This window comes from Myodes glareolus, chromosome 1 (assembly GCF_982192425.1).
Source record: "Myodes glareolus chromosome 1, mMyoGla1.1, whole genome shotgun sequence".
NCBI lineage: Eukaryota > Metazoa > Chordata > Mammalia > Rodentia > Cricetidae > Myodes > Myodes glareolus.
The window spans coordinates 126,345,845-126,372,728 of record NC_142026.1 but is presented as its reverse complement, the minus strand read 5'-3'; the positions used below and the strand labels follow the sequence as shown (position 1 = coordinate 126,372,728).

General features: G+C 41.6%; 1 protein-coding gene across 2 annotated transcripts in view; it reads right to left on the bottom strand.

Annotated features, from left to right (window-relative positions):
- Pcmt1 (protein-L-isoaspartate (D-aspartate) O-methyltransferase) overlaps positions 1–25,611 on the bottom strand; it is a 34,338-nt gene extending 8,727 nt beyond the window's left edge. For both annotated transcript variants that reach the window (XM_085688339.2, XM_085688335.2), the window contains exons 1-5: positions 25,368–25,611; positions 9,874–9,978; positions 8,359–8,390; positions 3,457–3,561; positions 219–339 (exon numbers count right to left, since the gene is read on the bottom strand). In XM_085688339.2, coding sequence (XP_085544465.1) covers positions 219–339; positions 3,457–3,561; positions 8,359–8,390; positions 9,874–9,978; positions 25,368–25,596 — 592 coding nt within the window. In that variant the 5' untranslated portion in view covers positions 25,597–25,611. The remainder of the gene's footprint in view (positions 1–218; positions 340–3,456; positions 3,562–8,358; positions 8,391–9,873; positions 9,979–25,367) is intronic.
- Positions 25,612–26,884: the final 1,273 nt, after the last annotated feature.

The following is a 26,884-nucleotide window of genomic DNA, read 5'->3' as shown; positions in this document are numbered from 1 at the left end:
AATGGGCAAACATGAAAACAAGCTCAACCCCAATGATGACAGGAAAACACCAAACTGAGATCATAAGCAATGCAATGCTGTGTGTTCATTAAAATGGACAAAAAAACCAAAACAAACCAAAAAAAAAAAAAACCCTGTTTTTATCCTACGTATTTCAATGATGATGAAGGATACTGAAAATCCACTTAAAAAGAAACATTAGGTTTCCTGCTACTCACCAACCAGTCGTACTCGTCCTGAAGACAGAAGCATTGGGTCGTCCTTTTTGACGTTGTTTATGGAGTCATCTACTAGTTCTTTAATGTGATCAATTCCTATGACTTTTCCACTTTGTCCAACCTGGAAAACAAAAAGTAGTTCAAGAGTTCACATTGGTAAATTTGCTTTTCTAGAGTGCCTTTAAAATGTTCCCTTAATTAAAATCATATTCTGCAATGAGAAATAAAAAAGTTTAAGTCATTAATCTAAAATCTCAGTTTATTGCAATTACCACATACAACTTTTTCAACTTTTTGAATAATTTTATTTAAGCAATTATAAAGTTAAAATAAATTACAAAACCTTACTAAGAAATCTACATCCCTTTCATATTTCTAATTTTTTTCTTTTGAAAATTGTTTGAGACATAGTGAAACCCTATCTTGAAAAAGCAAACAAACAAACAAACAAGAAAAAAACTAATATATTTTTAAATCCAGAACTTTGTGGCAGGATTTAACTCACAATATTTAATTTGTATGAACTCTAACTAAAAGGGTAATTTAAAAACTACTCAAATATTGACTCAAGGCACAATAGTACATGAGATAAGACTTAAGTTTTATAGATCCTGTCTCTAAAAGATAAATTAAATTTTTAAAAATCAGGTATTATATAAAATTTTTTAGAAGCCAGGCACTTTATTCACTGACCACCCCATAATCTTGGAGTCCGAGGCAGGAGAAGTCAGTCTGACTACATAGTAAAAATGAGACAAGCCTAGGCTGTATTATGAGGTCTTGTTTCAAACAAAGCAAAAATAAGAAATGGTGAAGTGGGATTTTTACATTCAACTCTACTACTTTTAGTGAAAAATATGAAATACATAAATATAGAAGCCAGGTGTGGTGGCACATGCCTTTAATACCAGCACTCAGAGCCAGATCAATCTCTGAATTAGATGTCAGTGTGGTCTACACAGTGAGACCCTGTCTCAAAAAAGAAAATTCGTAAATACATAAAAATGACTTAAGTATCAACACTGATTACAAAACAAAGAATAACAGAATAAAGGCCCTGAACAAACTCCTGGGTCCTACCTGAATTTCACCACTCACAGTTAGTTGCCTGATGATGGAGGGTCATATGTTCATGTGTTACTTTCATTGGTTAATAAAGAGACTGCCTTGGCCCTTTTGAAAGGCCAGCCCTTAGGTGGGTGGAGTAGACAGAACAGAATTGTGGGAGAAAAAAGCAGAGGCAAACAGTTGCCATGACTCTCCTCTCCGAGACAGCTAGAGTCCTCCCAGTAAGCCACCACCTCGTGGTGCTACACAGATTATTAGAAATGGGTTAATCAAGATGTAAGAGTTAGCCAATAAGAGGTTAAAACTAATGGGCCAAGCAGTGTTTAAAAGAATACAGTTTCCATGTAATTATTTCAGGGGTAAGCTAGCCGGGATCTGGGTGGGAACACAGCCTGCTGTTCCTTATTTCTACAGCCTGACACTAGGCATGCAGACCCTTCGTTCTCTAAATCAGGTTCCTCAACTACAAACTAAGAAAAAATGGGGTCGATACCCCATAGGAGATATGAGAAAGAAAAGAGCACATGATAAGCAGACAGAACACTGATAACTACAGGTAACTGCTTGAAAAACACTACCACTTTTAAAAGATGACTAAGAAACCTATTTTTTTTTTACTACATTTATTTGCTTATTTTACATGTAGGAGGCATGCGCCATGGCACATGTGGGAGACTGTTCTCTCCTCCTACCATGTGGCTTCCAGGAATGAACTCAGGCTGTCAGGACTGGCAGCAAGCGCCTTTACCCAATTAGTCATCTTATTGGTCCCCTAATGATATTTTATAAGTGAATATTCCTTTGAAACCATCAACATATCAACACTAGAGAATGATTTGCTAATTAAACGCTATTTCCAGCTTTTTATAAAAGAATTCCCGATACCCAGTTCTAAGGACTTGAACTCTACAAAACCAATAAAACACTAGAAAAGATCGTGGCCCTCACTGTGTGCTGGGCACTAATCTTAGCTATTTAACAAATGGCAAGTAAAAAATTTAGACAAAACTCTTATCTCTATAGAGTTACACTGCACATCTACTGCACATCTAGACAGGGCACACATCTCATGTTATGTAGACCAGGACCTCTCTGGACACAGAGCTCCTCATAACCAATCTGCCAGGACCCTGAGCACAGACGAACCGTCACTCCAGGTGCTTTAGTGGACCCCTGCTTACACTCTGGACAGCTTCACCAAATAAGCCTCTTTGCTAAACGCTGAGGTACAGTAAACAAGCCAGCACCTCACCTTTTTATAAGAAAAAGTTCTTAGGAAACATGCAAGACAGCCTAAAACCAGGCCAGCTTCATTCTCTTCTGTCAGATGGGAACTAAGCAGAACTGGGCTGCCGTGTTGGGGTCACGTGGGGTCATCCTGGACTACACAAGACTGAATCTGTCTAAATGAGAAGCAGAGTTCACACAAAGGTGATCCCAGCACTTGGGATCACATGCCTTTAATCACAGCACTAGGGAGGTGGAGAAAGGAATTATATGGCTGGATGGAGAGAGGAATGTAAGGTAGGAGGAGACAGGAGCTCAGGCAGTCTGACATTTGGGGGAGACAGTTGCAGTCTGAGGTTTGGTGGCGACAGATGGAGTCTGGACATACAGTCTGAGGACAGGATCACCCCTTCGGTCTGAGCATTGGTAAAGGTAAAAGAACTCTCGAGTTGCTGTCCTCTCTGCTTCTCTGATCTTCAGCATTAACCCCTATATCTGACTCTTGGTTTTTATTATTAAGATCAACTAGAATTCGTGCTACACTGCCCAACTAAGTCTGGCTTTCTAAATCCAGCTACATAAGAACCCAGGGAAGCCCCTAGGCTTTTCCAGTAGACAAGTTAAATAAATTCTCTTTGAGTTCTACAGTTTTGGGTTTAAATGTTCCATCACTTGCAACTATAATCCTACTTTTTTTTTTTTTTTTTTTTTTGAGACGGGTTTCTCTGTGTAGCTCTGGTTGTCCTAGAACTCACTCAGTAGTCCAGGCTGGCCTGAACTCAGAGATCCGCTTGCCTCCTGGGCGCATGCACACCACCTCTACCTGGTTAAAATTACCAAATTAATAGAACAAAACAAAGATTAAAACTACTAGTAAGAAGAAACAATAGCTAACCATGTAATTTATTTCTATTAGTCTCACGAGGGAGATTAAAGCTCTTACCATCCGTGCAAAACATGCAGTGAGGATTCCGCTTCCAGATCCTACATCAAGGGCTTTAGCACCTTCATGTAACTGGTCAAACAGAAGTTCTAGTGCATATGCATGCTGCCAAAAGAAAATTAACCAAATGTTCATTTCTTCTTAAAGCCCATACATCACCTCATGTAAGTAGTTGGAAACTTTCTACTGAAGTTTCTACTACTAAACTATATTCAGGTATAAATGCATTATAACAAATATCAATATTGAAGAGATTTAAGGTAGCTTCAATCTTCCATAACAATAAATGTAATAAAGTTACTAAACATAGCTGTAATGATAACAATAAGTCATATAAAGTTCTGGGTGTGGTGCTGCACACCTTTAATCCTAGCACTCAGCAGACAGAAATCAACCTGTTTTAAACAAGTGGCCCCAGATAGCCTGGATCATTTTTGTTTATATAATTTTAATGGTCTGCATAAACAGTTTTACAATCAGATTTGTTCCTGTAAGTTTCTAAAAATGGTTACAATAATTACTAGTTTGTTCCTTTACTTCTTTCCCCTTCCATCCTTCCCACTGGTAACTACTACCTATTTGAACTATAGCTCTAATGTTAGAAGCGTAAGCAGTGTTGCAAGCTACAAAGTTTTCTAACTCGGCACACCTACAGTAGAACAGTGTGCTCAGTTGGCAGCATTTGTGGTTACAGTGTCATGCAGGGTGAGAGACAGTTTTGTCTCTATTGGTTAACATTTACATCTGGTAGGATCTGGGTTCCTACAATCAACTCACCAGCCAAAGCTAGAACAATTCATTCTACACTCTGTACAACTCCCTGTCCTCTAGGGATACACCAGGTTTTTCCTTTTATCCTATAAGCAACATAACTTAGAAACATACTCTTACTGGTTGGCACCGTTAATCTCCTGTTCTCAACCCTTCTCCTCTCAACTTCTTCACAGCTATCAAACAATTGGGGGTTTCTATGATTCTGCTAAAATCGCTGTCTCTAGACTGTTCCCATTAACTCCTGATACCATCTATTTATTAGCATTTCTCCTAGACTCTTGTGGTTAAACTCATTCTCTCCAAAACAGTTATGCAAATTTGTAATATTAAATTTCATGAACTACTGTGATTCTTCCAGGCTAGTTACAGGGGGCATTGGAAAGGCAACATCCTGTTCTTATGTCTGAATTCATGGTCACACCTGAAACATCAAAGGCTTTAGGTGCTGAATTAGGTCCACTGAATATTTTTAACATCTCTGGCTCACTCAGAGGAGAGTCACCAGGGGGAGTTTTCCTTTGTAATAGCTATTTTATCCCTGAGAAAGTGAAACTAAAGGTAACCAGCAGTGTGGTTAGCATAGTGAAAGCAAGGAGAGCAGGTACACTCATGCCCCCGGGGTCAGGCCCAGAATGATGCAGTGAACTATCCACAGGCTTTGACTTAGAGGTCAGGGTCTCTCTAGGGCCTTGCCACAATCAGATCGTGTTTGTGCTGTCAGGCCTTGTTCCCCAAATAAGTCACATGGCTTCTGCCACCCCAAAAATCTTAGAATTATCTGGCCCCTCGGTAGGAGAAAATCCCTTTAATCCCAACATTTTGGAGGCAGAGGCAGGAGGATCTCTGGAAGTTCAAGGATAGCCTAGTCTACAAAGCAAATTACAGGACAGTCAAAATTGTTACACAGAGAAACCTTGCCTTGAAATAACAAAACAAAACAAAAAAAAGAAAGAAAAGAAAAAAAAAAGAATTATCTGTATGTTATATTAAATTCTCTCCCCCATCCCCCGCCCTAAGACAGGGTTTCTCTGTGTAGCTTTGGAACCTGACCTGGAACTCGTTCTACAGACCAGGCTGGCCTCAAACTCACAGAGACCCATCTGCCTCTGCCTCCCGAGTGCTGGGATTAAAGGCGGGTGCCACCACCACCAGGCTTTTTGTTTGTTTTTTGTTTTTCTTGTTTTTTTTTTAAATAAAAATATTTTTTAAAAAGTAACTAAGGTTTGTGTGTGTATGTGTATGGCCATATGGCCTTCCAAACACAATTTTACTGTTGCAACATACACAGACACATGAATATAACTACCAGTTTCCTCTTTCCAATGTAAAGTATTACCGATTTTGATCTCTATCAACCTGACTGATGAAAAATGGCCCTTTACTAATATTAATTTGAAATATACTTGGTGTAGGAGGTCCTTCTGTCTATGTGTTACTTTCATTGGTTAAATAAAGGGACTGCCTTGGCCTTTTGATAGGGCAAAACTTAGATAGGAGGGAGACAGAACAGAATGCTGGGAGAAAGAAGGAAGAGAGAGAGAGAGCTGCCCGCCATGAAGCTGCCAGGTCAGACATGCTGAATCTTTCCCGGTAGGCCACGAGCTTGTGATGACATACAGATTATTAGAAATGGGTTGAATCAATATGTGAAAGTTAGCCAATAAGAGGCTAGAACTAATGGGCCAGGCAGTGTTTAAATGAATACAGTTTCTGTGTAATTATTTCGGGTGTAAGCTAGCTGGGTGGGATGGAACAAAGGCCCTCCCCCACCCCCCGCATGGCGGGATGCAGCCCACTCCTCCTTTTACAACATATACTAAATTTCCATGAAATAACTTTTATTTATTTATTAGTCAATAATACTGCATTTCTTTCTCAAAAAAACTATCAATCTTGTCCTTTATTTTTCTTTGGGATTTTTACTAATTTCAAGAATACTCATAAAAATATGTATTTTTATGAATACTTATTGAATTTTTTCTATTTTATCATACATATTATAAATATTTCTTAGCTTTTCTCATCTTAGCTTAGTTTCTAACATTTTTCTCTATAACCCCACCCCCCTTTTTGAGTTAGAGTCCTATTACCTAGCTCAGGATGACTTTGTGTGATGGTTTGAAAGAAAATGGAACCCAAAGGGTTTGAAAGAAAACGGAACCCAAAGGGAGTGGCACTATTAGGAGGAGCGGATTGGCTGAAGTAGATGTGGTCTTGTTGGAGGAAGTGTATCACTGTGGAGGCGGGCTTTGTGGTGGTCTCATATATGCTCAAGCCACACCCAGTGAGATAGTCTACTTCCTATTGCCTACCTATCAAGATGTAAGAATTCTCAACACCTTCTCCACTACCATGTCTGTCTGCACACCTCCATACTTCCAGCTGCCATGCTCCCTACCATGTTGATAATGGATTGAACCTCTGAACTGTAAGGGAGCCATCCCATTTAAATGTTTTCTTTACAAGAGTTGCCATGGTCACGGTGTCTCTACAACAATAGAAACCCTAAGATACCTGTCACTATGTGGTTAAGGCTGGCACCAAACTCACAATTCTCCTGCCTCAACCTCCCAAGGGTGTGCACTACCATATTCAACTCTAAAAGCCCTATGTTTTTGAATTATAAGACATATTTAGGGCAACTAAGATGGCTCAGCAGATAAAGACGCTTGCTGCCAAGCCTGACAACCTGAATTCAAACTCCAAGACCTACATGGTAAAAGGTGAGATAAGATCTATAAAAGTTGTTCTTGACCCTCCACATGCCCTTCCACACACCTAAAAGAAATAAATAATGTGAGTGGGGCGGTGGTGGTGCACCCCTTTAATACCAGCACTCGGGAGGCAGAGGCAGGTGGATCTCTGAGTTCGAAGCCAGCCTGGTCTACAAAAGCTAGTTACAGGACAGGCACCAAAGCTACAGAGAAACCTTGTCTCGAAAAAAACAAAACAAAACAAAACAAAAAAGAAATAAATAATGTAACAAAAACATCTTTTAAAAAGATATACCATGATTTTCTGCTTATTTGGCTTCTATATTTTTTTGGAATGCTTTATATTCAATTTTTGTAAGTATTTTTCTTCTAGTATTTTCAGTACATTATAAATACATATGTGTTAACAGAATTTAGGAGTAAGCTTACACATGAGCTTTTCCTACCCAAATACTTTAAAAGAATCAGAAAGCTACTATTTCCTTCACCAAAATCCAATGCAGTACCAATTCAAGAAATTAATACTTAAAACTGATACTTACAAACAAGAAAATTTCCAGTAGATCAAAAAAAAAATCTTAAACAGGTCTTTCCAAAATCACATCTTTACACCTGCTGTCCATCACTATTCCCTAATGGCTTTCCAAACCAACTGTGAAAGCTGAAGATCCGCAGAGCATGGTGCGGTAGTTACTTCTGGAGTCAGAGCACTCCCACTGGAGGAAAGGAAGCTCTGGGAGCTCTGGGAGCTCACAAGGACAGAGGGCTGCTTCCCTCTGCTCAGGGTCATATGATCTGTTAACATTTGGGGTGATGTGTCCAACAGAACTTCCTAAAGATCATGCAGGACTCCTACCTGTAGCTTTTGGACATTACGACCCATGCTGGAATGGCTCTTGCAGTGACACAGTGGCCTGTGAGTCACCAAGCTCCTCCAAGTCTCTGTTACCCCAGTAAGCTCACTGGCTTACCAAGTTGGCTGGTTGGAACTGTCTCCTGGTCTACTATGTGTGCCTAGCTACAGTGAATAGACAGACATCAGTTCACACCATCCCAGGAACAATCACACAGGAGAAGCCTCTGAATTACAGACAACACTCTCTCCTTTACTTAGCTTTTTGCTAGGTTCAATTTTTCTGTCACAGGTGCTAACAGACACTGAAACCTTTAATAATGGCAGCTTCTATAAAGGAGAGTTCTTCTAAATATCAAGTATAAAATAAGCTGTTTGGCCAGGCATGTTAGTGCACACCTTTAATCCCAGCACTTGGGAGTTAGAAGCAGAGACAACTAACTCTCTGTGAGTTTGGGGCCGGCCTGATCTATATAGTAAGACACTGTCTCAAAACGAAAGAAAAGAAATGGCCACTCCAGTAAATGTGTCTGCACATGGTCAAGTGTAGGGTTAACTCACCATGTGAGGGGCGCTAATGGTAGCTTGGAAACCTACAAAACAAGAAGAGAATGTTGACACACTCAGCTACAAAAACACACCACATAATGCACACAACTCCTTTTCTAATAACCAAACATTGTTTTTCATATTTTTTTCCAGTTTTTATAATCTTAAAGCAAATTTATTAGAAAACTGATGTAAGGTAGAAGTTAGAAAATACAATCATATCAAAGGCTACTGCACTCATCTAGTAAACCAACTCCTCTACTACTAAAGATGCCTTCTGCGTGGTTGGCCAACAACAACAAAAAAAAGATACTCCACCAGCACCACTGCTGCTGAGACAAGGTCTCACATAGCCAAGGCTAGTCTGGAGTAGCCTGGACACCTGATCCTCCTGCCTTCACCCCCCACCCCAAGTGCCCAGTTTACAAGCATGCCCCACCATGCCAGCTTGGGTCCTTTGTTCCTTCCCTTTTTGAAAGAATCTCTGAACAAGCCTAGGTAGGCCCTGATCTCAGCCTTTTCCTGCCTTAGCCTACCAAGTGTCTGGGATTACAGGCTTGTACCAGGAAGGCTTTCAATACACTGAGAACTGGTAAGTTACTTTTCACTCATTCTCTTCAGATTTCATAAGTATAGTAAGTATGCAAAATCTTAGCAGAATACTAGTTTTACACTTCAGACAACACTTTAAAAAGTCAGATGACCAGCTTAAGAAATTTGCTCCTCTATTGCTGCCCATGGGTAAATCACTGTCTTGTGCTGGTTTTTTAGCCCATGTTTTCTCTCCTTCTGGTGTTACATTCTCAAGATTTATTTACCTGCTTCTGCCTCTGAAGCAGTTTTCACTGAGCGGTGGTAGCAGGTGCCTTGGGGTTCAGAAGCTCCCCAGGATCTTCTTGCTGACTGTCACAGTGCTTCAAAAGAAGACATGGCAGCTGGCCCACAGAATCCTGAGGCACTTCTAAGCCTCAAAGGCGCCCACTGCCAAGGCTCAGCAGCTCAGCAAAACCTGCTTCAGGACAAGGAGTTAAATACGGAACTTTCTAAAGACAAAGCAAAGGCAAAGCATCGGACCCAGAGAAGCAGAAAAGTCAATAATGATTTACTTATTCCCTTTAAATAATGATTTCAAAAATCAACGCTAATATGCAAATTCAAAATTAAAGATCCTCAATAAAACTTGGCACTCAGCTAAAACTTAGGTTTTCATTAAAGTTTTGTTTTTCCTTAAAAAAAATCCCCCAACTTCCTGACTCACATAATATATTTTTAAAGACATAGATTATTAAAAGCGAGCAACAAAATTTCAATTAGTGGGGCTATAATTCACATCTGTATACTACGCACACCTTTGATACCAGCACTTGGGAGGCAGAGGCAGGTGGATCTCTGAGAGTTTGAGGCCAGCTTGGTCTACAGAGTGAGTTCCAGGACAGCCAGAGATACACAGAGAAACCCTGTCTTGAGAAAAAAAAAATTACAGAGTAACTCAAGGAAAACACAACTTTTCAGAAATATAAAGCTTACCTATTGATTGTGGAGAATCCATATAAGGGTTAGATTTTGCATAGTGGGAGCGGTCTGTAGCCAGCATCACTTCAAATACTTTATCTGTCTTGATGATTCCATTTTCTGAAATGAATGAGACAGATATTTTAAGCAGATATGACATCAGATGTATTTCCGAATCACTCTGGCTACACTGCAGAGTACAGACTGAAGTAGGCAAGGCCAGAAGTCGGCCACGATGCAGGCACAGGTCACTTGGCTCTAATGATAGCAGTCAGAATGAAGAAAACGAGAAGGGTTTCAGTTACATCCAGTAATGTATACTGAACTGGAGTGGAAGTGGGGTAACAGGTGAGGTGACAGTCACCTGATGATATGAGAAGACCTGGAAAGGAATCAGGATTAACCGAGAGCTATGGGTCACACAGTAGGAGTATTCAGCAGTCAAGACACATGAAACTGAGGTTCAGCAGCAAGTACTGGGTTTGACATTATAAATAGCTTTTTCTTTTCTTTTCTTGAGACAGGGTTTCTCTATGTAGCTGAAGCTGACTTAGAACTCACTCTGTAAACCTGGCTGGCATCAAACTTACAGAAATCTGCCTGCCTGTGCTTCCCAAGTGCTGGGATTAAAGGTGCGCATTATCACTACCTGGCCTATAAATAGCTACCTTAAAAACGAGACCAGTTAAAGCAATACAAGTAGCTTAACTATGTATGCAAACTAATGTCATTTATTCACCAGTTGTGGAACTTTCAATTTTGGAAAGTTAATGATGGTCATACAGCTGTTCAAAAAAGTCAACACAATAAAACCCTAAACCTGATACCAAGAAGGGGCAGAAACAAAGAGAACATGACCTGCAGCATCACTCTTAGAAAGAGAGTACAAAAGAAAAAGGAAGCAAAAGACACAGATTAAGCACTGATGAAATCATTCCCCCAAAAAAGGAAGTACAGTGCTAAGTACTATGGGAGACACACGAGGCCTTGTGCTCCCAGATGAGCACCAGGGGGACATGAAATGTTATCACAGAGTCCATCCTTCAAGGGAAGGATTGTTAATACCTGTTAACCTCCCAGAAGGCTGCACCGATATGTCTCCAGCCTGGTGACCTTTGCGCTATCTGCATGCCCAGAGACTTTTTTGGCACCTGACCCTCCTCCAGGCCCTTATTATCGCAAGCTTGTTTGTCTCAGTCAATCTATAGAACCTACCTTTATGGACTTTACAAAGGGATTTTTTTTTAATTTATTAAAAATTTCCACCTCCTCCCCTTCTATTTCCCTCCCACTCCCCCCACACCCCATCCCCGTTCAGTCCTAAGAGCAGTCAGGGTTCCCTGCCCTGTGGGAAGTCCAAGGTCCAGAGAGTTTTAATGTAATCATGTCTGACTTGTATTCAGCCTACTTTGTTCCTCAAGGAGATTCATGTATGCTTTGCTCTGCATGAAAGATTGAGTTCATAATCATTAGAATAATTTTCATCAAACTGTGCCTGTCTTGAAAACCCAAATATAAAATAAAACAACCAATGAAACAATAATCTACACCTAAATATAAGAGCCACAAGAAGATCTTCATAGAAGAAAAGACAATGAAGGGCTGGAGAGATGGGTCAGTGGATAAGAATGCTGGCTGCTCTTACAGAAAACCGATTCTATTCCTAGCACCCACATGGTTGGGTTCCATGGGGATCTAATGCCCTTGGCTCACCTCTGCAGGCACAGGCATGTACATGGTGCACATGCATACAAGTAAAATACTCAAAACACATAAATCTGAAAAACAAAATGTCTAAAAAAATTGGCAAAGTAGTCAAAACTTTAGATCTGACGATGAATTCTTAGATATCACAACAAAAGGATCAAAACTAAAAAGCAATTGTGTTTCAAAAGACCTGACGATATTTATAAATCATTTATCAGAAGTCTAGCTAGGTGTGGTGGCACGTGCGAGGTGAAGGCAGGAGGATAACAAGTTCAAGGTCATCTGCTGCCGCACAGTGACACAAGAACGGTGACATGAGACTCTAGAACTTTAGTGACAGTACTAAAAGCAGTCAAAGCTGGGGATTGTACTCAGTAGCAGAGGACTTACTGAGGCAGAGGACTTACAGAGGACTTGAGGCATGCTAGCCTCAAGGTCCTGGGATCAGTCTCTGATTCTATCAAAAATAAAACCCAGAAAGTTTGTAAAAGATTACCCGAGGACTTAGCTCCACAGTACAGAGCAAATACTACTATTGCAGAGGGCCCACATTTGATTCCCAGCACCTGGATCAGGAAGTTTATAACCACCTGTAACTCTAGCTCCGGGAACCCAAAGTCTCTGGCTTCCTCGGGCACCTATACTCATAAGCATATAATCCCTCTTCTACACAAAATAATTTTTTAAAAAATTAATCTCAAAAAAAGTTGAAAAAAGACCCAATTTTTAAAAGATGTAAATCTAACTAGGCATTTCTCCAAAGATACACATAATACATGAAAATATGCCAACCATCACTAATCACCAATTTTGTTTTGCTTTGTTTTTTGAGATAGGATTTTGTTGTGTACAGCTCTGGCTGTCCTGGCTTTGCAGATCAGGCTGGCCTCATACTCACAGAGATTGACCCGCCTCTGCCTCCCAAGTGCTAGGATAAAAGGCATGTGCCACCATACCCCATCTTGAAAATACAAATTTTAACCACCATGAAACACCATTTGTCACTCACTAAGATGACTATAATAAAAAGTAAGATAAGAAGCCAAAGTCAGTAGCTACACTTGTAGTCTCAGGAATTTGAAGTCAGCCTGGACAACATAGTAAGATTCTGGCTCCTTCAAAAGTAAGCCAGACAATAACAAGAATTATAAGGATTTGAGAAATTAGAATCCTTGTGCACATCTAATGGGAATAAAAAAATGATACAGTCAGTTTAGAGTGGCTAAACATGAAGCTATCAAATGGTGAGTAATTCCACTCCTAAGTATATTTCCAAAAGAAATGAAAACTTCTAACTACTTATAAACATACACACAAACGCTCATAGCACTACTTAGAATAGTTGGGTTTTTTTAATATTTATTTATTATGTATACAATATTCTGTCTGTATACAGCCTGCAGGCTAGAAGAGGGCATCAGATCTCATTACAGATGGTTGTGAGCCACCATGTGGTTGCTGAGAATTGAACTCAGGACCTTTGGAAGAGCAGGCAATGCTCTTAACCTCTGAGCCATCTCTCCAGCCCCAGAATAGTTGGTTTTAAAGTAGAAACAATTCAAATGCCCATCAAAGGATGAATGGTATAAAATGTGGTGTATCTGTGTAATGGAACATCACTTAATCACAAAATGGGATGAACTATTCATTCATAAAACATGGAAGAACCTGAAAAAATTATGAAAGAGGTCAGTTATAGATTGTTATATACTGTATGAAATTTAAATAAAATATTCAAAATAGGTAAATCCTTAGATTAAAATTAGTAGTTGCTTAAAGTTGAGGATGCCGAAAAACTAGGAATGTGAGACAAGGTGTCTTTCTAGGTAATGAAAACGTTAATGTGATTATGGCAGTAACTGAACATCTCTGTAAACACAGCAAAACCCTTGAATGATACCATTTAAATGGATAAATTATACTCATTGGATTTACCACAGTAAAGCGGTTGTAAGGAAAACCACACTTTAAAGGAAAGGCAGCAAGAAGGTGCACTGTCCTGCGGGGAAGAAGTAGAGAGCCACACAGAAAGCAGTCCGGGCAGAAGCAGCAGCACTTCTCTCATTGTTCCTCAACCACTGACATCATCAACTGTCACAAAACTGCAAATCAAGCAGAGCTCCTGGCGGGGCCTAAAGTCCTCTCCAGACAATGCCTCAAGACAGGACAGAAGAAAACTAAGTTGGCCTTGGTCAAGGCTACTCCAAAAAGAAAACTAAGCTCACAGTGAATGACTACAAAGATGATTTGAAGCTCCCCAGAAAATAAGCAATCCAGGAATAATCAACTTTAAAATATATTCTAGAAAATTTTTTTCCAGATTTAAAATAATTCATTTTAAAGAAAAAAAATAGAACCTCAAGACAGGCTAAAAGTAGGAGGTAACATTACGTTTTTTAGAGGAACATTCAAAGCAAAACAAGAATGAAGCAGTTTTCAAGAAATTCAGATGAAGAACTTCTAAGGCAATAAATAAGGAGTAACCACTGCTTCAAGAATTTAAGAAGGGGTGCACACAACCCTTCTTATGGATCTTTCTAGAGCCTAGGTTCTTATATTTTTGGTTGTAAGCCTAGCTTTTAATGGCTGACCATTAAAGCCAGCCAGAGCCTACCTTCTTAAACTGTAGGACACAACCCTATAACTGTGGAGATTAAAAATAAAAAAGGGGGCTGGGCGGTGATGGCGCACACCTGTAATCCCAGCAGTCAGGAGGCAGAGACAGGCCTCTGCGAGTTCGAGGCCAGCCTGGTCTACAGAGCAAGTTCCAGGACAGGTTCCAAAGCTACAGAGAAACTCTGTCTTGAAAAACCAAAGAACAATAAAGAAACAAATAAATGAAAAAATAAATAATGAGGGCAAACAGTAAAGTGTTTCTGATGATGCAAAATGGGCTACAGAGATAGAGAGCAGTTAAGAGCACCAGCTGCTTTACCAAAGGACCCTAGTTCAACTATCAGCACCCATATCAGATGGCTAAACCAAGCTGCATTAAATAATTTTCTTATTTTTGGTAATCTATGACATACACACACACACACACACATATGTGTGTGTCATAGATATATGTGTGTGTGTGTGTGTGTGTGTGTGTGTGTGTGTGTGTGTGTGTGTATCCATCCACCACTGCAAGGAAATATTTCAAATATAACTGATTTGTCTTTAGATGTGCAAAAAAAGTAATGGGCTGTTTTGCTTTGCATGTACAGCCTAATTAGAGGCTAAACATCCAATTATCATCAACCCATTGAAACACTGAACAGCTTTTGAAACACCCTTACGGCTTGTAACCTCAGGATACAGGGACCCTCAATTAATAATCAACTATAAAAATGGCTATTGTGGGTCCAAATATGTAGCCGATCCAAATAAGATCTTATTAGGGTTTTAACAGAATTTAAATTATAAGCCAAATTTTAAAGTTTGAAAAACTAAGGGCCATATTAAGAATGGATACATTTTTCTTTCCAACTTGAGGTGTAGAAAGGGACAGAGGGTGAATCAAATTTAAGGGGGAAAAAAACCCACAAAAATATTACACAAGAGGTTTGGCGTGGTGGTGCAATCCCAGCACTCAAAGCAGAGGCAGGCTAATCTCTTTGGGTTTGAGGCTAGCCTGTTAGGGTAACATGGTTTCAATTTGTTTACGAAAGTTGATAATATATTTTACTCTGAAAAAAGAGCAAGTCTGTTCTGTCAACTTTAAAAGGAGACCAGGAGACCACCTTGGATATTCTTCTTTAGACAATGTCCACCTTTTCTTCTGAGACAGGGTTGATCTCAATCCATCACCAGCCTGGAAGACACCAAGTGGGCTAGGGTTGGCCACTGAGTCACAGGGATCCATCCACTGTCTCTCCCTTCCTGTGGGATTACGAGCATACATCACCATGCCTAGCTTGTTTTTTTGTTTGGTTTTGGGTTTCTGTGACAGGGTCTCTATAGCTTTGGAGCCTGTTCTGGAACTCACTCTGTAGACTAGGCTGGCCTTAAACTCACAGAGATCCTCCTGCCTCTGCCTCCCTAGTGCTGGGAATAAAGGTGTGCTTTATTCCACCAACGCCCAGTCTGGCTTGTCTATTTTTTTTTAACTTGGGTTCTGGGGGTTGGGATCAGTCCCTTGTGCTTGCGAAGCAGGCAGGCACTTTGCCAACTGAGCTATGTTCCCAGCTCCATGGACATTAATTTATTTTTATTTTTATTTTTTTGCTTCAGCCCTGTATGGGCAGTTTTTTAAATAAAATTTTCATTGTATTGAGTAGGGTCTTACCGATTCCTGAGATACACATTGTTCTGATGCAAAACATTTGGCTTATTTTTAATGGTGCTTATCTTTTTTGTTGTTTTTAAGCAACCTATTGGTATTTCTTTTATAGGTATACATTTATAGGTATTCTTCTGGCCAAACTACAAGTTTCTCAAATCATTCTGCTCTGTTCTTTCTACTCCTACTTCTCACTATAAATTTGGCTAAAAGCACTTAGCCGGTAAATTCATGACACAGCCTGAATGCCGTTTTTGCTCTGAAATTTCCTCTAAAATATAAATTGGTCTGTTGATTTAAGCTCAGGTTCCCAGTCTCAGGGCATAGATAAAATGTAGTCCAGATGTTTCCACAGGTTAACAAGGGTGGTGCTTAGCCCAATTGCCAATAGAATCGTTTCCATGGGAACTCATCTGCACAGTATTTACTGTCTGCACTCTAATCTGTATTCTAGTCCTCTGAGCCTCTACCACAATCACCTGCTAAACTGTGCTTTCAGCATATTAAAGCTTTCTCTAGCTTGCATCTTCTGTCTTTTCCAGATTCTTTCCATGAACAAATTCCCAGGACTGTTATTGCATTGTTTCAGGTGTAGCTGTAGTCAGCTGCCCTATGACGCAACACCACTTTCTATTAGCCAGCTCTCTCATTACAAAAAGTACCTAAGATAATTTATGTATGGGTATATTCAGGGTCACAGTTTTGAAGGCGTCAATCCATATTTGATTTGCCCTATTGTTTTGGACCTGGGACAAGACTACCCAAGAATGGATGTCAGCTGGTTTCATTGGAGGAAGACCATGATGGTTTTTCAGTACTTGAGAATGCCAAGTTATGGCCTGGAGAGATGACTCAGTAGTTACTAGCACTTACTGCTCTTGCAGAGGATGGAGGTGTGGGTCCCAGCACCCAATGGCATCATACAATGTCTATAATCCTTCTAACAAAAGATCTGAAATTCTCTTCTACATTACATCTGCACAAGGCACACTATGGTGCCCATACATATATGAACACAAAACACTCAGACATTGAATAAATAAATCTTTTTTTAGTTAAAATTATGTAATGATAGAGGTATCCCCTAAGAATACAAAGGAAAATCTAGGAAGTCAGACAATCTGTGGCAGGGTTGGGGGCCCCTGAAAGGAGCCCTGAACTACATAAAAATAATGAAGCTGAGGGAGTGAAGCATAGACTGTAGTAAGGATTCTAGAATGTCACAATTGCCAGGAGCATGGAACACCTGCAAAGAAAACTACGGGCAGTGTAGGTCCCTGTAAGAGGCTGAAAGAATGACAAAACAAAGCCCATAGGTGGGCTACCCAGACCCTTGGCTATCCATACTTGTTAGGGAGCATCCTGAACACCAGCTACAGAAAGGATTTTTATGTTTGCCCTGATGGGGCACTGACCTGGGGTTTGTCTGATCCCATCTTTCTATGCCCTCTTGGAATACAAACGTATACCTTTGCTTGTCCCATTACTGTATTTCAGAAGAATGGGATATGTGGTTTTGATTTCTTAGGAGGAATCACAGCTAAGTCTGCCTTCTGTCTCACGAAATTCTGCACTTCTTTTTTTTTTTTTTGAAACAAAATTTCAGGGATTTATCTTGTAAATGATCATGCAGTTTCATTAGCGCTGAGTAGTCTATGTAGAAATAAACACTAGTGCACACTATAAGAAGGTTTAATAATAGATAAAAATGTACAAAAATATTGAAATCAGAAATGTTTTAGACTGTGTACCATGGATTCAATACTTCTCAGTGAATAAGGAAGGCAATTTACAACCTCCTCAATGGAATTTTAAAAAAGTGAAAGAGAAAGACTGGATTAAAAATTCAAAGAAAATATTTCAGTAAACATTGTTTCGTTTCCCCCCACACACACAAGGATATTTCAACTATCACTCAAAAGTTCAGTGGCACATTCTTTAGTAGGTCCTTAAGGCAATATATTTAAAGTAATTTACAATTTGATTTGATGTTAGCTATTTTAAAACATCACCTCAAAACAGATGCTCAAAATAATGCCCAAGACTCTGGACTTCTAAGCATCACCAGAACAGTGAAGACTGGGAACTCTTGGAGGACAAAATGTATTTTTGTTTTATGAGGTGGATATGGGCCTTGAGGAGCCAAGGGCAGATTGTCATAGTTTAGGTAAACAATTTCCCCCAAAGTCTTGGTCCCAGATTGGCAACAGTGGGAAGTGGTGATCAGTGGCAAGTCTTCAGGCCACTGGTACTGGAAGAACGGTGGGACCCTGGTCTCCTCTCTCTCTCTCTCTCTCTCTCTACCTGGCCATCAACTGAGGGCTCTATTTACCGTGTGCTTTGGCCATGATGTGCTGCCTTCACACAAACCCAAAGCAACAGGGCCAAACAGTCATGGACTGAGACCTCCATAACCAACAAACTTCCTCTTTTTAATTCATTATCTCAAGAAACTGCTAACAGTACTGGGAACCTAACAGTGAAGACACAGCAAAGGGGGTGACAATGAGACATGTGAAGGACTGCTGGGGGTGGGGGGTGGTATGGAAATCTTTTTATGGGATACAAGTAAACCTTGGAGAAATAAGGAGGCCCAGTAAATCAAAGAGATTCCAAATCTGGTAAAACTTTCCCCCAAACTTATTATAATACGTTCCATCTCAAGGGCTGTAGCTCAATGGTAGAGTACTTACCTAGTATAGTGAAAGCCTTGATTTTGATTCCCAGCACCAAAGATGAAGGGGGTGGGGGGGAAGGAGGGTTGTCTCAATAAGAAGTACTATCCCATTTTATTAGATTATAAGAGTTAATAGTCACTTATGATTTATCTTGCATTTCTTCTCAAGTATCAACAAGCAAACAAAATTTTCATCTTTTACTTCTCATCCAGAATTAGATGACGTAGACTCAAGATACACTGAGAATATAAAGTCTAAAAGAGACTCGATTTAAAATTGCACTATAATCAAAGTAGCTTATATAACAGCAAGCAAAGACAAAACAGTTACCTAAGTACCAGATGTTATTCAAAGGTACATTGTTGTTCTCTATGACTGTCAGTTTTAGTTGGTCTGTAAGGTCTGTAAAAGTAAACTGTTTCAACATTACTTCCCAAAGGAGAGGGTTGTTTCTTGGGCTCCTTTTCATCCGTATGTAAAAGTAGGTTAACATCGGCAGTTAGTGTTAAAATGTTTGCCTCTTTGCCTGACTCCTGAAACATACATACTCCATAAGTATTATGCAATCTCTAAAGCTATTTTAAAATCACACAATCTTGGATATGGAATGTTCCTCTTAGAACTGGTGTACATTCAAATTTGATAACAACTCCCTCTGTAGTGTCCCTTACAGTGAAATGGTCAGTCACCCTCTCTCAGTTTTAGTATACCCAGTGACAGAAAGCACTGTTGTTCAAAATAAAGTTTTTTTTTTCTTTTTTGAGACAGGATTTCTCTGTGTAGCCCTGTCTGTCCTGGAACTCACTCTGTAGGCCAGGCTGGTCTCAAAATCAGAGATCTGCCTGCCTCTGTCTCCCAAGAGCTGGGATTAAAGACATGTGTCACCACCACTTTAGGGTAGCTCTGCTGAGTTCTTCCTTATAATGAGTCCAAATCTGCCACCTGCTTTACCCTCTTCTACATGTTTCTTAGTATTTCTTATTCCCTAAAACCTTCGCTATGCTAAATCAGACACTTCGGTCCCATCAAAGTAACATCTAATATGCCAACTCTTTTCCTCTCCATCACACTTGTTCAAAGATCCTTTCACTGTCATCTCTAAAGCACCTCAGTCAGAAAACACAAATACTAGAATAAATATACATAACAACAGCGTAACTTCCTCTTCCTACAGCTTAATTTCACCTTAAATAGCATATAAAAGAGCCAATCACCTAGACAGAACAGAACTTCCTGTGACAGAGGGTATGTTGTATATCTATACTTTTCATTTCCAACAGGGCAGCCACTAACTTCATCAAGTTATCAAGGCCCTGAAACATGGCTGGTATAACTGCAGAAATGAAAATTTAATTTAGTTTTTACTTAAGTTAAATATAAGTAGATACACACTGATTTTTTTTTTCTTGGTATGGTACAGGGAACTAAATCCTGAATCTCATGTATACCAGATGAGAACTCTACCATCGAGTAACATCTCCAGGCCACCTAATAATAAAATTTTAAGTCATAAAAATTAACTATTATCTTATGTATACACCATGAGTTACTTACTATCTGTCCTTAAAACTAACTTGAGATGCCTCAGTGGGTAAAGGTGCTTACTGACATGCCTGATGATCTGAATTTGATGCCTGGAAACCATGTAAAGGTGGAAGGCAAGAACTGACTATAAAGTTGTCCTCTGACCTCCACATGTGTACACACACACAAATAGCTCCAATTTCTTAGGCTCTTATGAGCTGGTTGTGTTTATCTAATGTGCACATAAAGACTAAAGGTTATTAAGACAAAATGCTCATTTCCACTAGGTACACTACTAAGCAGGGGTGCTGTGAGTGAGATAAGAGAACTCTTTAAACCAGGTGTCGTGTTGCACGTCTTTAATTCCAGCGCCTGAGCGGCAGAGACAGGCAGATCTCTGTGAGTTTTAGGTCAGCCTGGTCTACAAAATGAGTCAGAAACCCTGTCTCAAAAAATGGAAGGGAGGGAGGGAGGGAGGGAGGGAGGGGAGAGGAGAAGGGAGGGAGGGAGGGAGGCAGGCAGGCAAGAAGGGAGGGAGGAAGGGAGGGAGGAAGGGAGGGAGGGAGGGAGGGAGGGAGGGAGGGAGGGAGGGAGGGAGGAAGGAAGGAAGGAAGGAAGGAAGGAAGGAAGGAGGGAAGGAAGGAAAAAGGTCATTTGCAAAAGTAAACATGCTGGGCCAGCATGGGTACAGACCAGGAAACCTAGTACTCAGGAAGCACATTTGCAAACACCTTAAGTTTGAGGCCATCCTAGCCTACAGTGTGTTTACAAAATCCCACCTCAAAAAAGAGAGCTATGGATACAGTCCAGTGGTCTAGCACTTGCTTAGCATGCATGCGGCCCTAGAGTTAATCCCCAGCACAAGGGGGAAAAATGGTACTTCAGAAGGACAGACACGAGGACAAAAAGTTCAGTGTCATTCTCAACTACATAGCAAGTTTGAGGACAGTCTTCAAAACACACAAAAAAATAAAATAAAATAATTTAAAAAACCAGAAACAACAACAAAAATAAATGTTTTTTAGGACCCAACAACAAAAATTATCATAATCACATATTCAAATATCAATAAAGGTCTCAATTTAGCTATATCATAGCATATCAAATCTGTTCTTTCTCCCAAATAAATTCCTAATCTCTACTCTCTGCAAAGTCAAAACAAAATAAAATCTTCTGTTCACTCACTCATTTCCAACTCAGGAAATGGCAAACCATCCCAGCTGCCAGGCCTAACACTCTGGGGTCATATACTTGACTTGTCTCCAGTCTTTTTCCCACACCTCACATCCAAACCTAGCCCTGTAACTTCGCTATCTGAGCTGTTAGCATCTCAGCTCTATCCTCCTGGCTGTCTGCCCGTCACCAAACCTTTGCTCAAAGGATATACTAGAGAGGCATTCTCTCCGGCAACTGCAAACCCACTGTCCCTTGCTCTGACGATGGTCACCCTACTGTCCCGTGCTCTGACAATGGTCACCCTACTGTCCCGTCTCTGATGACTCTGACGACGGTCACCCTACTGTCCCGTGCTCTGACGACGGTCACCCTACTGTCCCGTGCTCTGACGACGGTCACCCTACTGTCCCGTGCTCTGACGATGGTCACCCTACTGTCCCGTGCTCTGACGATGGTCACCCTACTGTCCCTTGCTCTGACGATGGTCACCCTACTGTCCCTTGCTCTGACGATGGTCACCCTACTGTCCCGTGCTCTGACGATGGTCACCCTACTGTCCCGTGCTCTGACGATGGTCATCCTACTGTCCCGTGCTCTGACGATGGTCATCCTATGAGGTACTCTTTACTTAGCTACTTGCTGTAGAAGAAAGCCACAAAAAGGAGTGGGTATTTGTTTCACTCTTCGCTTTATCTCTAGTGACTGGCACATTGGAGACCCAGTCTCACTGCATGCAATGCCAAGGCCTAACTTTATCCCTAGTGATTGGCACATAGAAGGAGCCCAACTGAGTGCAATGCCAAGTGCCTGCAGGCCAGTTACTCAACAGGTTGAAGAAGGACGACTGAGCCCAAAAATTCATGGCTAGCTTGGGCAATATAAGGAGACCTTGTCCTGAAAAAAATTATAAATAAATGAATAAAGAGGAAGCATGGAGCTGAAGAAATGGCTCAGCAGTTAAGAGGACTGGCTGCTCTTCTAGAAGACCCAGGTTCATTTCCTAATACTACCATGCAGCTCAAGACTGCCTGAAACTCTAGTTCCAAGGCTTCTGACACCCTCATACAGACACATATGCAGAAAAAATACCAAAGCACATAAAATAAAAACAAATAAGCAAAAAATAATTATAAAGAGGAAGTATTCCTGTCTTCATTGGATGATTGATAATCCTACAAACATTGTATTTGGAAGCATTCAAGTATTCACTGGGTGAATAATAGTCCTATAAATATTGCATTTGCAAAATGAAACAGCCAAGGATACAAAAGAAACATAAGCAGAATGACCATATATTAAAGAATTGCAAAGAATTTTTTGTTTTGTTTTTACAAATAAAAACAAGTTGAGAAGAGGAGAAAGAGTTGCTCATCTTGTGTTAAGTGGCCAGTGTAGCCATACACCTTTAATCCTAACACTCAGGAGGCAGAGGCAGGCAGATCTCTGTGAGTTCCAGGCCAGCCTGGTCTACAAAGCAAGTTCCAAGACAGAGTTGTTACAATGAGAAACCCTGTCTTAAAAGGAGAGAGAGAGAGAGAGAGAGAGAGAGAGAGAGAGACTGAAATCCAAGCAAGAAGTGAATGCCCCTTGTAAAACCAAAGCAAAAGAGAAGACTCTGTAAGCCAAGAAGGCACTGCTGAAAACTATAGTCACAAAAACTATAGTACCTTCCAGAAGTCCAACATACTAGGACTCTGGTGGCAGCCCAACTGCCCTGGTAAGAGCATCTGCAGGAGAAACAACTTTGCCATCATCAACCCGAGCACTGAGTCAGCCATGAAGAGCTCTAAAATGCTGAGCTACAGACTTTCTAAAACCTTATTTTAAAATATATAACTGAGGCAGAGGCAGGAAAATCTCTTTGAGTTCGAGGCTAGCCTGGTCTACAAGAGATAGTTTCAGGACAGTCTCCAAAGCTACAGAGAAACCCTATCTCGAAAAAAAAAAAAACAAAAAACAAAATAGATACATATCTATATATAAATATATATAACTGATAAACCTGAAGCAGTTGCAGAATTTAGCTTTGCAATTTTCAATTCTCTGCCTCCATGAAGTCCCTGGGTTCACAGCTGTACACATGCAACTTAATTTGTCAGAGCCTTTTTTTTTTTTCAAGACAGGGTTTCTTAGCAGCTATAGAGCCAGTCCTGGAACTCACTCTATAGACCAGGTTGGTCTTGAACTAACAGAGATCCACCAGTCTCTGCCTCCCCAAGGCTACCACCACCCAGCTTGTTGGCGCCTTTAATCCCAGCACTAAGGACGCAGAGTCAGGCAGATCATCTCTGAGTTCGAGGCCAGGCTGGACTACAAAGTGAGTTCCAGGACTGCCAGGACTACAGAGACAAACCCTGTCTCAAAAACCACCAATTAAAACAAATAATTTTGTTAGCTACAAAATCTCCACCTCTCATAGCTGAACAAGCTCTGCAGATGATCCAGGACTGGAGGGTAAGCTCCAGCTTTGGAGAAACTGTTGAAACTTACCAAAGAACAGTCACCACAACATAAGCCAATGAATGATAAGAAATGTATCACCACAATCTCAAAGTGTACAAATGATGCATCATCTATAAAAATCAAACAGTACGGCTATCTTCAAATACAAAAGAGAAAGTAAATACTTTCAATGAATTACAACATTAAAACTAAGCAAACCATTAGTACATCTTTGCAGGGGGAGGGGGGAATTAAAACTGTAACCCTGGCTTCCAATTCTCAGATCCCTTTACTTCAGTATCAACATGACTCCATTCCTAAGACTTCAATTAAAAGCCCTTCATTTTGTAGGCTGACAGGATACTAATGGGAGAGCATTTGTCTAGTATGTCTAAAGTCCCAGGGTTAACTTTGTGGTTAAACACAACAAAGCACTAAATATCTACTATTTATTTATTAATTCTGAACTGCAATGATGAATATATTAAGCACCAGACAGTCCTACTTATTTCTCTCATTCACCTTTTTGCTCCCTACAAAGATCTTGGCATATAATAGACAATGAATTGGCATTCCTGGAGAAAAGAATGACTATTGACTCTGAGAAAATTCAATTTTTTTATGGTTCCAGCCCTCGAGGAGATCACAAATGAAGTTGAAAAATAAAGACAAACACAGGAAAAGTTTTTCTTTAAAAAAAAAGTATAAGAAAATTAAGAACATCACCTGGAAGACTGTGATAATTTTTTTCAAAACTGGTGGGCAAAAGAAACTGTGAATTCTGACTAGAATGAGATTATGAACTTGTAGTTCGCCCTGGTCTCTGAACAACACTCTATATCAATTTTAAAACGTAAGTGACACAGCATTCATTGCACCCTAAAACTATCAACAAAGGAAGGGCTACAATGACTACAGAGAATGCTAGTTTTTAAAAAATGTTTCATACACGCTTTTAAAAGCCAATGGACGATCCTGAAAAAAAAGTACCAACATTTTATATACACAATAATCTGCTGGATTCAGGACCTCACAAAGGCTCCAAACAAAGTCTCTTAGGAACAGCATGCCCTAACAGACCATCCCTCGGCCCCCCTCAAAGAGCCTATACTTTGGACAGCAGCCTGAGAAACTGCTTCCAGCACCTACCCGTAACCCCAATACCCATAACGTCCTCTCCCTCCCCTGGCTGGTATCAGACAGCCGCATCTCCCTCCAAGGGAAAAAACAGAGGGCGGGGGAGGCAGAAGAACGCTCGCTGGGGGAAATCTACCGAGGAGGACAGCGAGAGAACCCTCAGGCTGAGAGTGGTGTACCCTTGGTGCCAGCCCAGTCACCAGGAGTACAAGCTCGCACTTCCCCATCCCGAAGTCACGCCCCTCACCGGTCGGACGGACCGTGGACTCCAGCAACAGCCCAGACACATGTGCCGCACCCAGTCCCCGCGCCCGCGAAAAGGAAGAGGCCGTCCCGTCCCACCCGCCGCAGCCCCCGTTTTGGCTTCTCTCCCCTCCCGGTCCACAGTGCCTAGTGACAGGTCCCGGGGGAGGAGACCGCAAACGCACGCCGTCCAGGACTCCTGGTGCAACCGCGCACAGACGCCCTCCAGCCGGCGCAGGGGTGCAGGCCGAACGTTCCGGACGGTCACGGGGGAGGGGGGGACAGCGTCCAGGCCCGGCCCTTCCCCGTGGCCCACGCCGGGCGGGGGTGGCACTTACTGCGGAGGTTGTGGATTAGCTCCGAGTGGCTGGCGCCGCCGGATTTCCAGGCCATCGCGAAGCACACCCGGAGCAGGTACAGAACCACCTTCAGCGCGGCGACGGTCCCCAGCAATTTCCCCAAGAGTGAGACCACCTCCCACACGGTCACCGCCCCGTTGGTGTCCCCGCTCGCGCGGCCGCTGTTACTGCCGTCGCTGCCGCTGCCGCCACTGCGCGCTCCCGGCATCCCCCGCGGCACGCATGCGCTCTGTGACGCCGCGCAGCCCGGGGTGCGGTCGGGCGGGGCCGGAGGCGGGGGAGGCCCGGAGAGGGAGAGCTGGTGGGTGGCAGCCGGGTGACCGTGGCGAGGTTGGGCGAGTCCACGCCGCTGAGTTCCCCTGGCTGTGGCTGGCGACGGCGGGGTGGCGTCCTGCGCGGTGGGACTCGTTCCTGGCTGCGTCCCGGCTGATCCAGCGCGGTGGCGGGATGACGGGTCCTACGTGTGCCGCCGCTTTGGGCTCCGCAGTCGCCGCTCAGTCAGCCCAGGCTCTGCAGTCGCTCCGTCAGCTGTTGCGAGCGGCGGGTCTGCTCCTATGACTGTCCAGATTGCTAGATAGTGAGCTACCTCAGTCCTGCCTCACCCAACCCGGTGCACTAACGTTTAGGCTGGTAGAGTCAAGTCTTCTGGTGATGGGGCCAGAATAATCATTTTAACAGAGCCCAAGAGCAAACGCCTTCTCCAGCGCTAAGTCCACCAGCTTCTGTCAGAAGGATGGTGCTGACGAAGCTGACTTTAGGGCTCTGGTTTGTTTTCAGCTCTGAAAGAGCAAAATCAAGGTGGAAAGATACAAGGGCTTGGAGTTAGAGATGCTTTCCTAGTTGAGAACAAGACTAGCCGAGAGCTATAAATGGTTACTAAACACCTTAATATCCTATGGTGAAAGTGTTATTCTTCCTACCCAAGTGTGAGTTTCAACTGACAAGCCTCACGGATTACACCTTAGTCTGAGCAGTAGCTTTATTCTTTCCATCTCTGCTGAGAAGTTGACAGGAAACACTGTCTTCCAGAGTGTGCTAGCTAAAATTGAGACGCAGCCATCAACTCCAGTAAACTTTTTAGGAAGGAAACGAAGCTATAAGACACCAGGGCTGTGCTATGGCGTCAGGAGTAATTTCCAAATGACAGTGCTTACCAAACTTTGTCACATGAAACACTCAACCAGCGTTCCCATCCGAAATGTCCATTATCTGTTTTCATGGGTCCTTTAGCTATTAATGTCCGTGTTCTTCAACATTAAGAAGAAAGCAATGCCCGGTAATGGTGACGCAAGCCTTTAATCCCAGCACTTGGGAAGCAGAGGCAGGCAGATCTCTGTGAGTTCGAGGCCAGCCTGGTCTACACCGTGAGTTCCAGGACAACCAGCTTCTACAAGAATAAAGCAGTGCGTTTTAGTTTGTTTTCTGCCCAGTAAACGTTCAGTCTAGATTCTCCTTGCTGTTAAATACTTTCACTTGATGCCCTTTCTTACATGAAT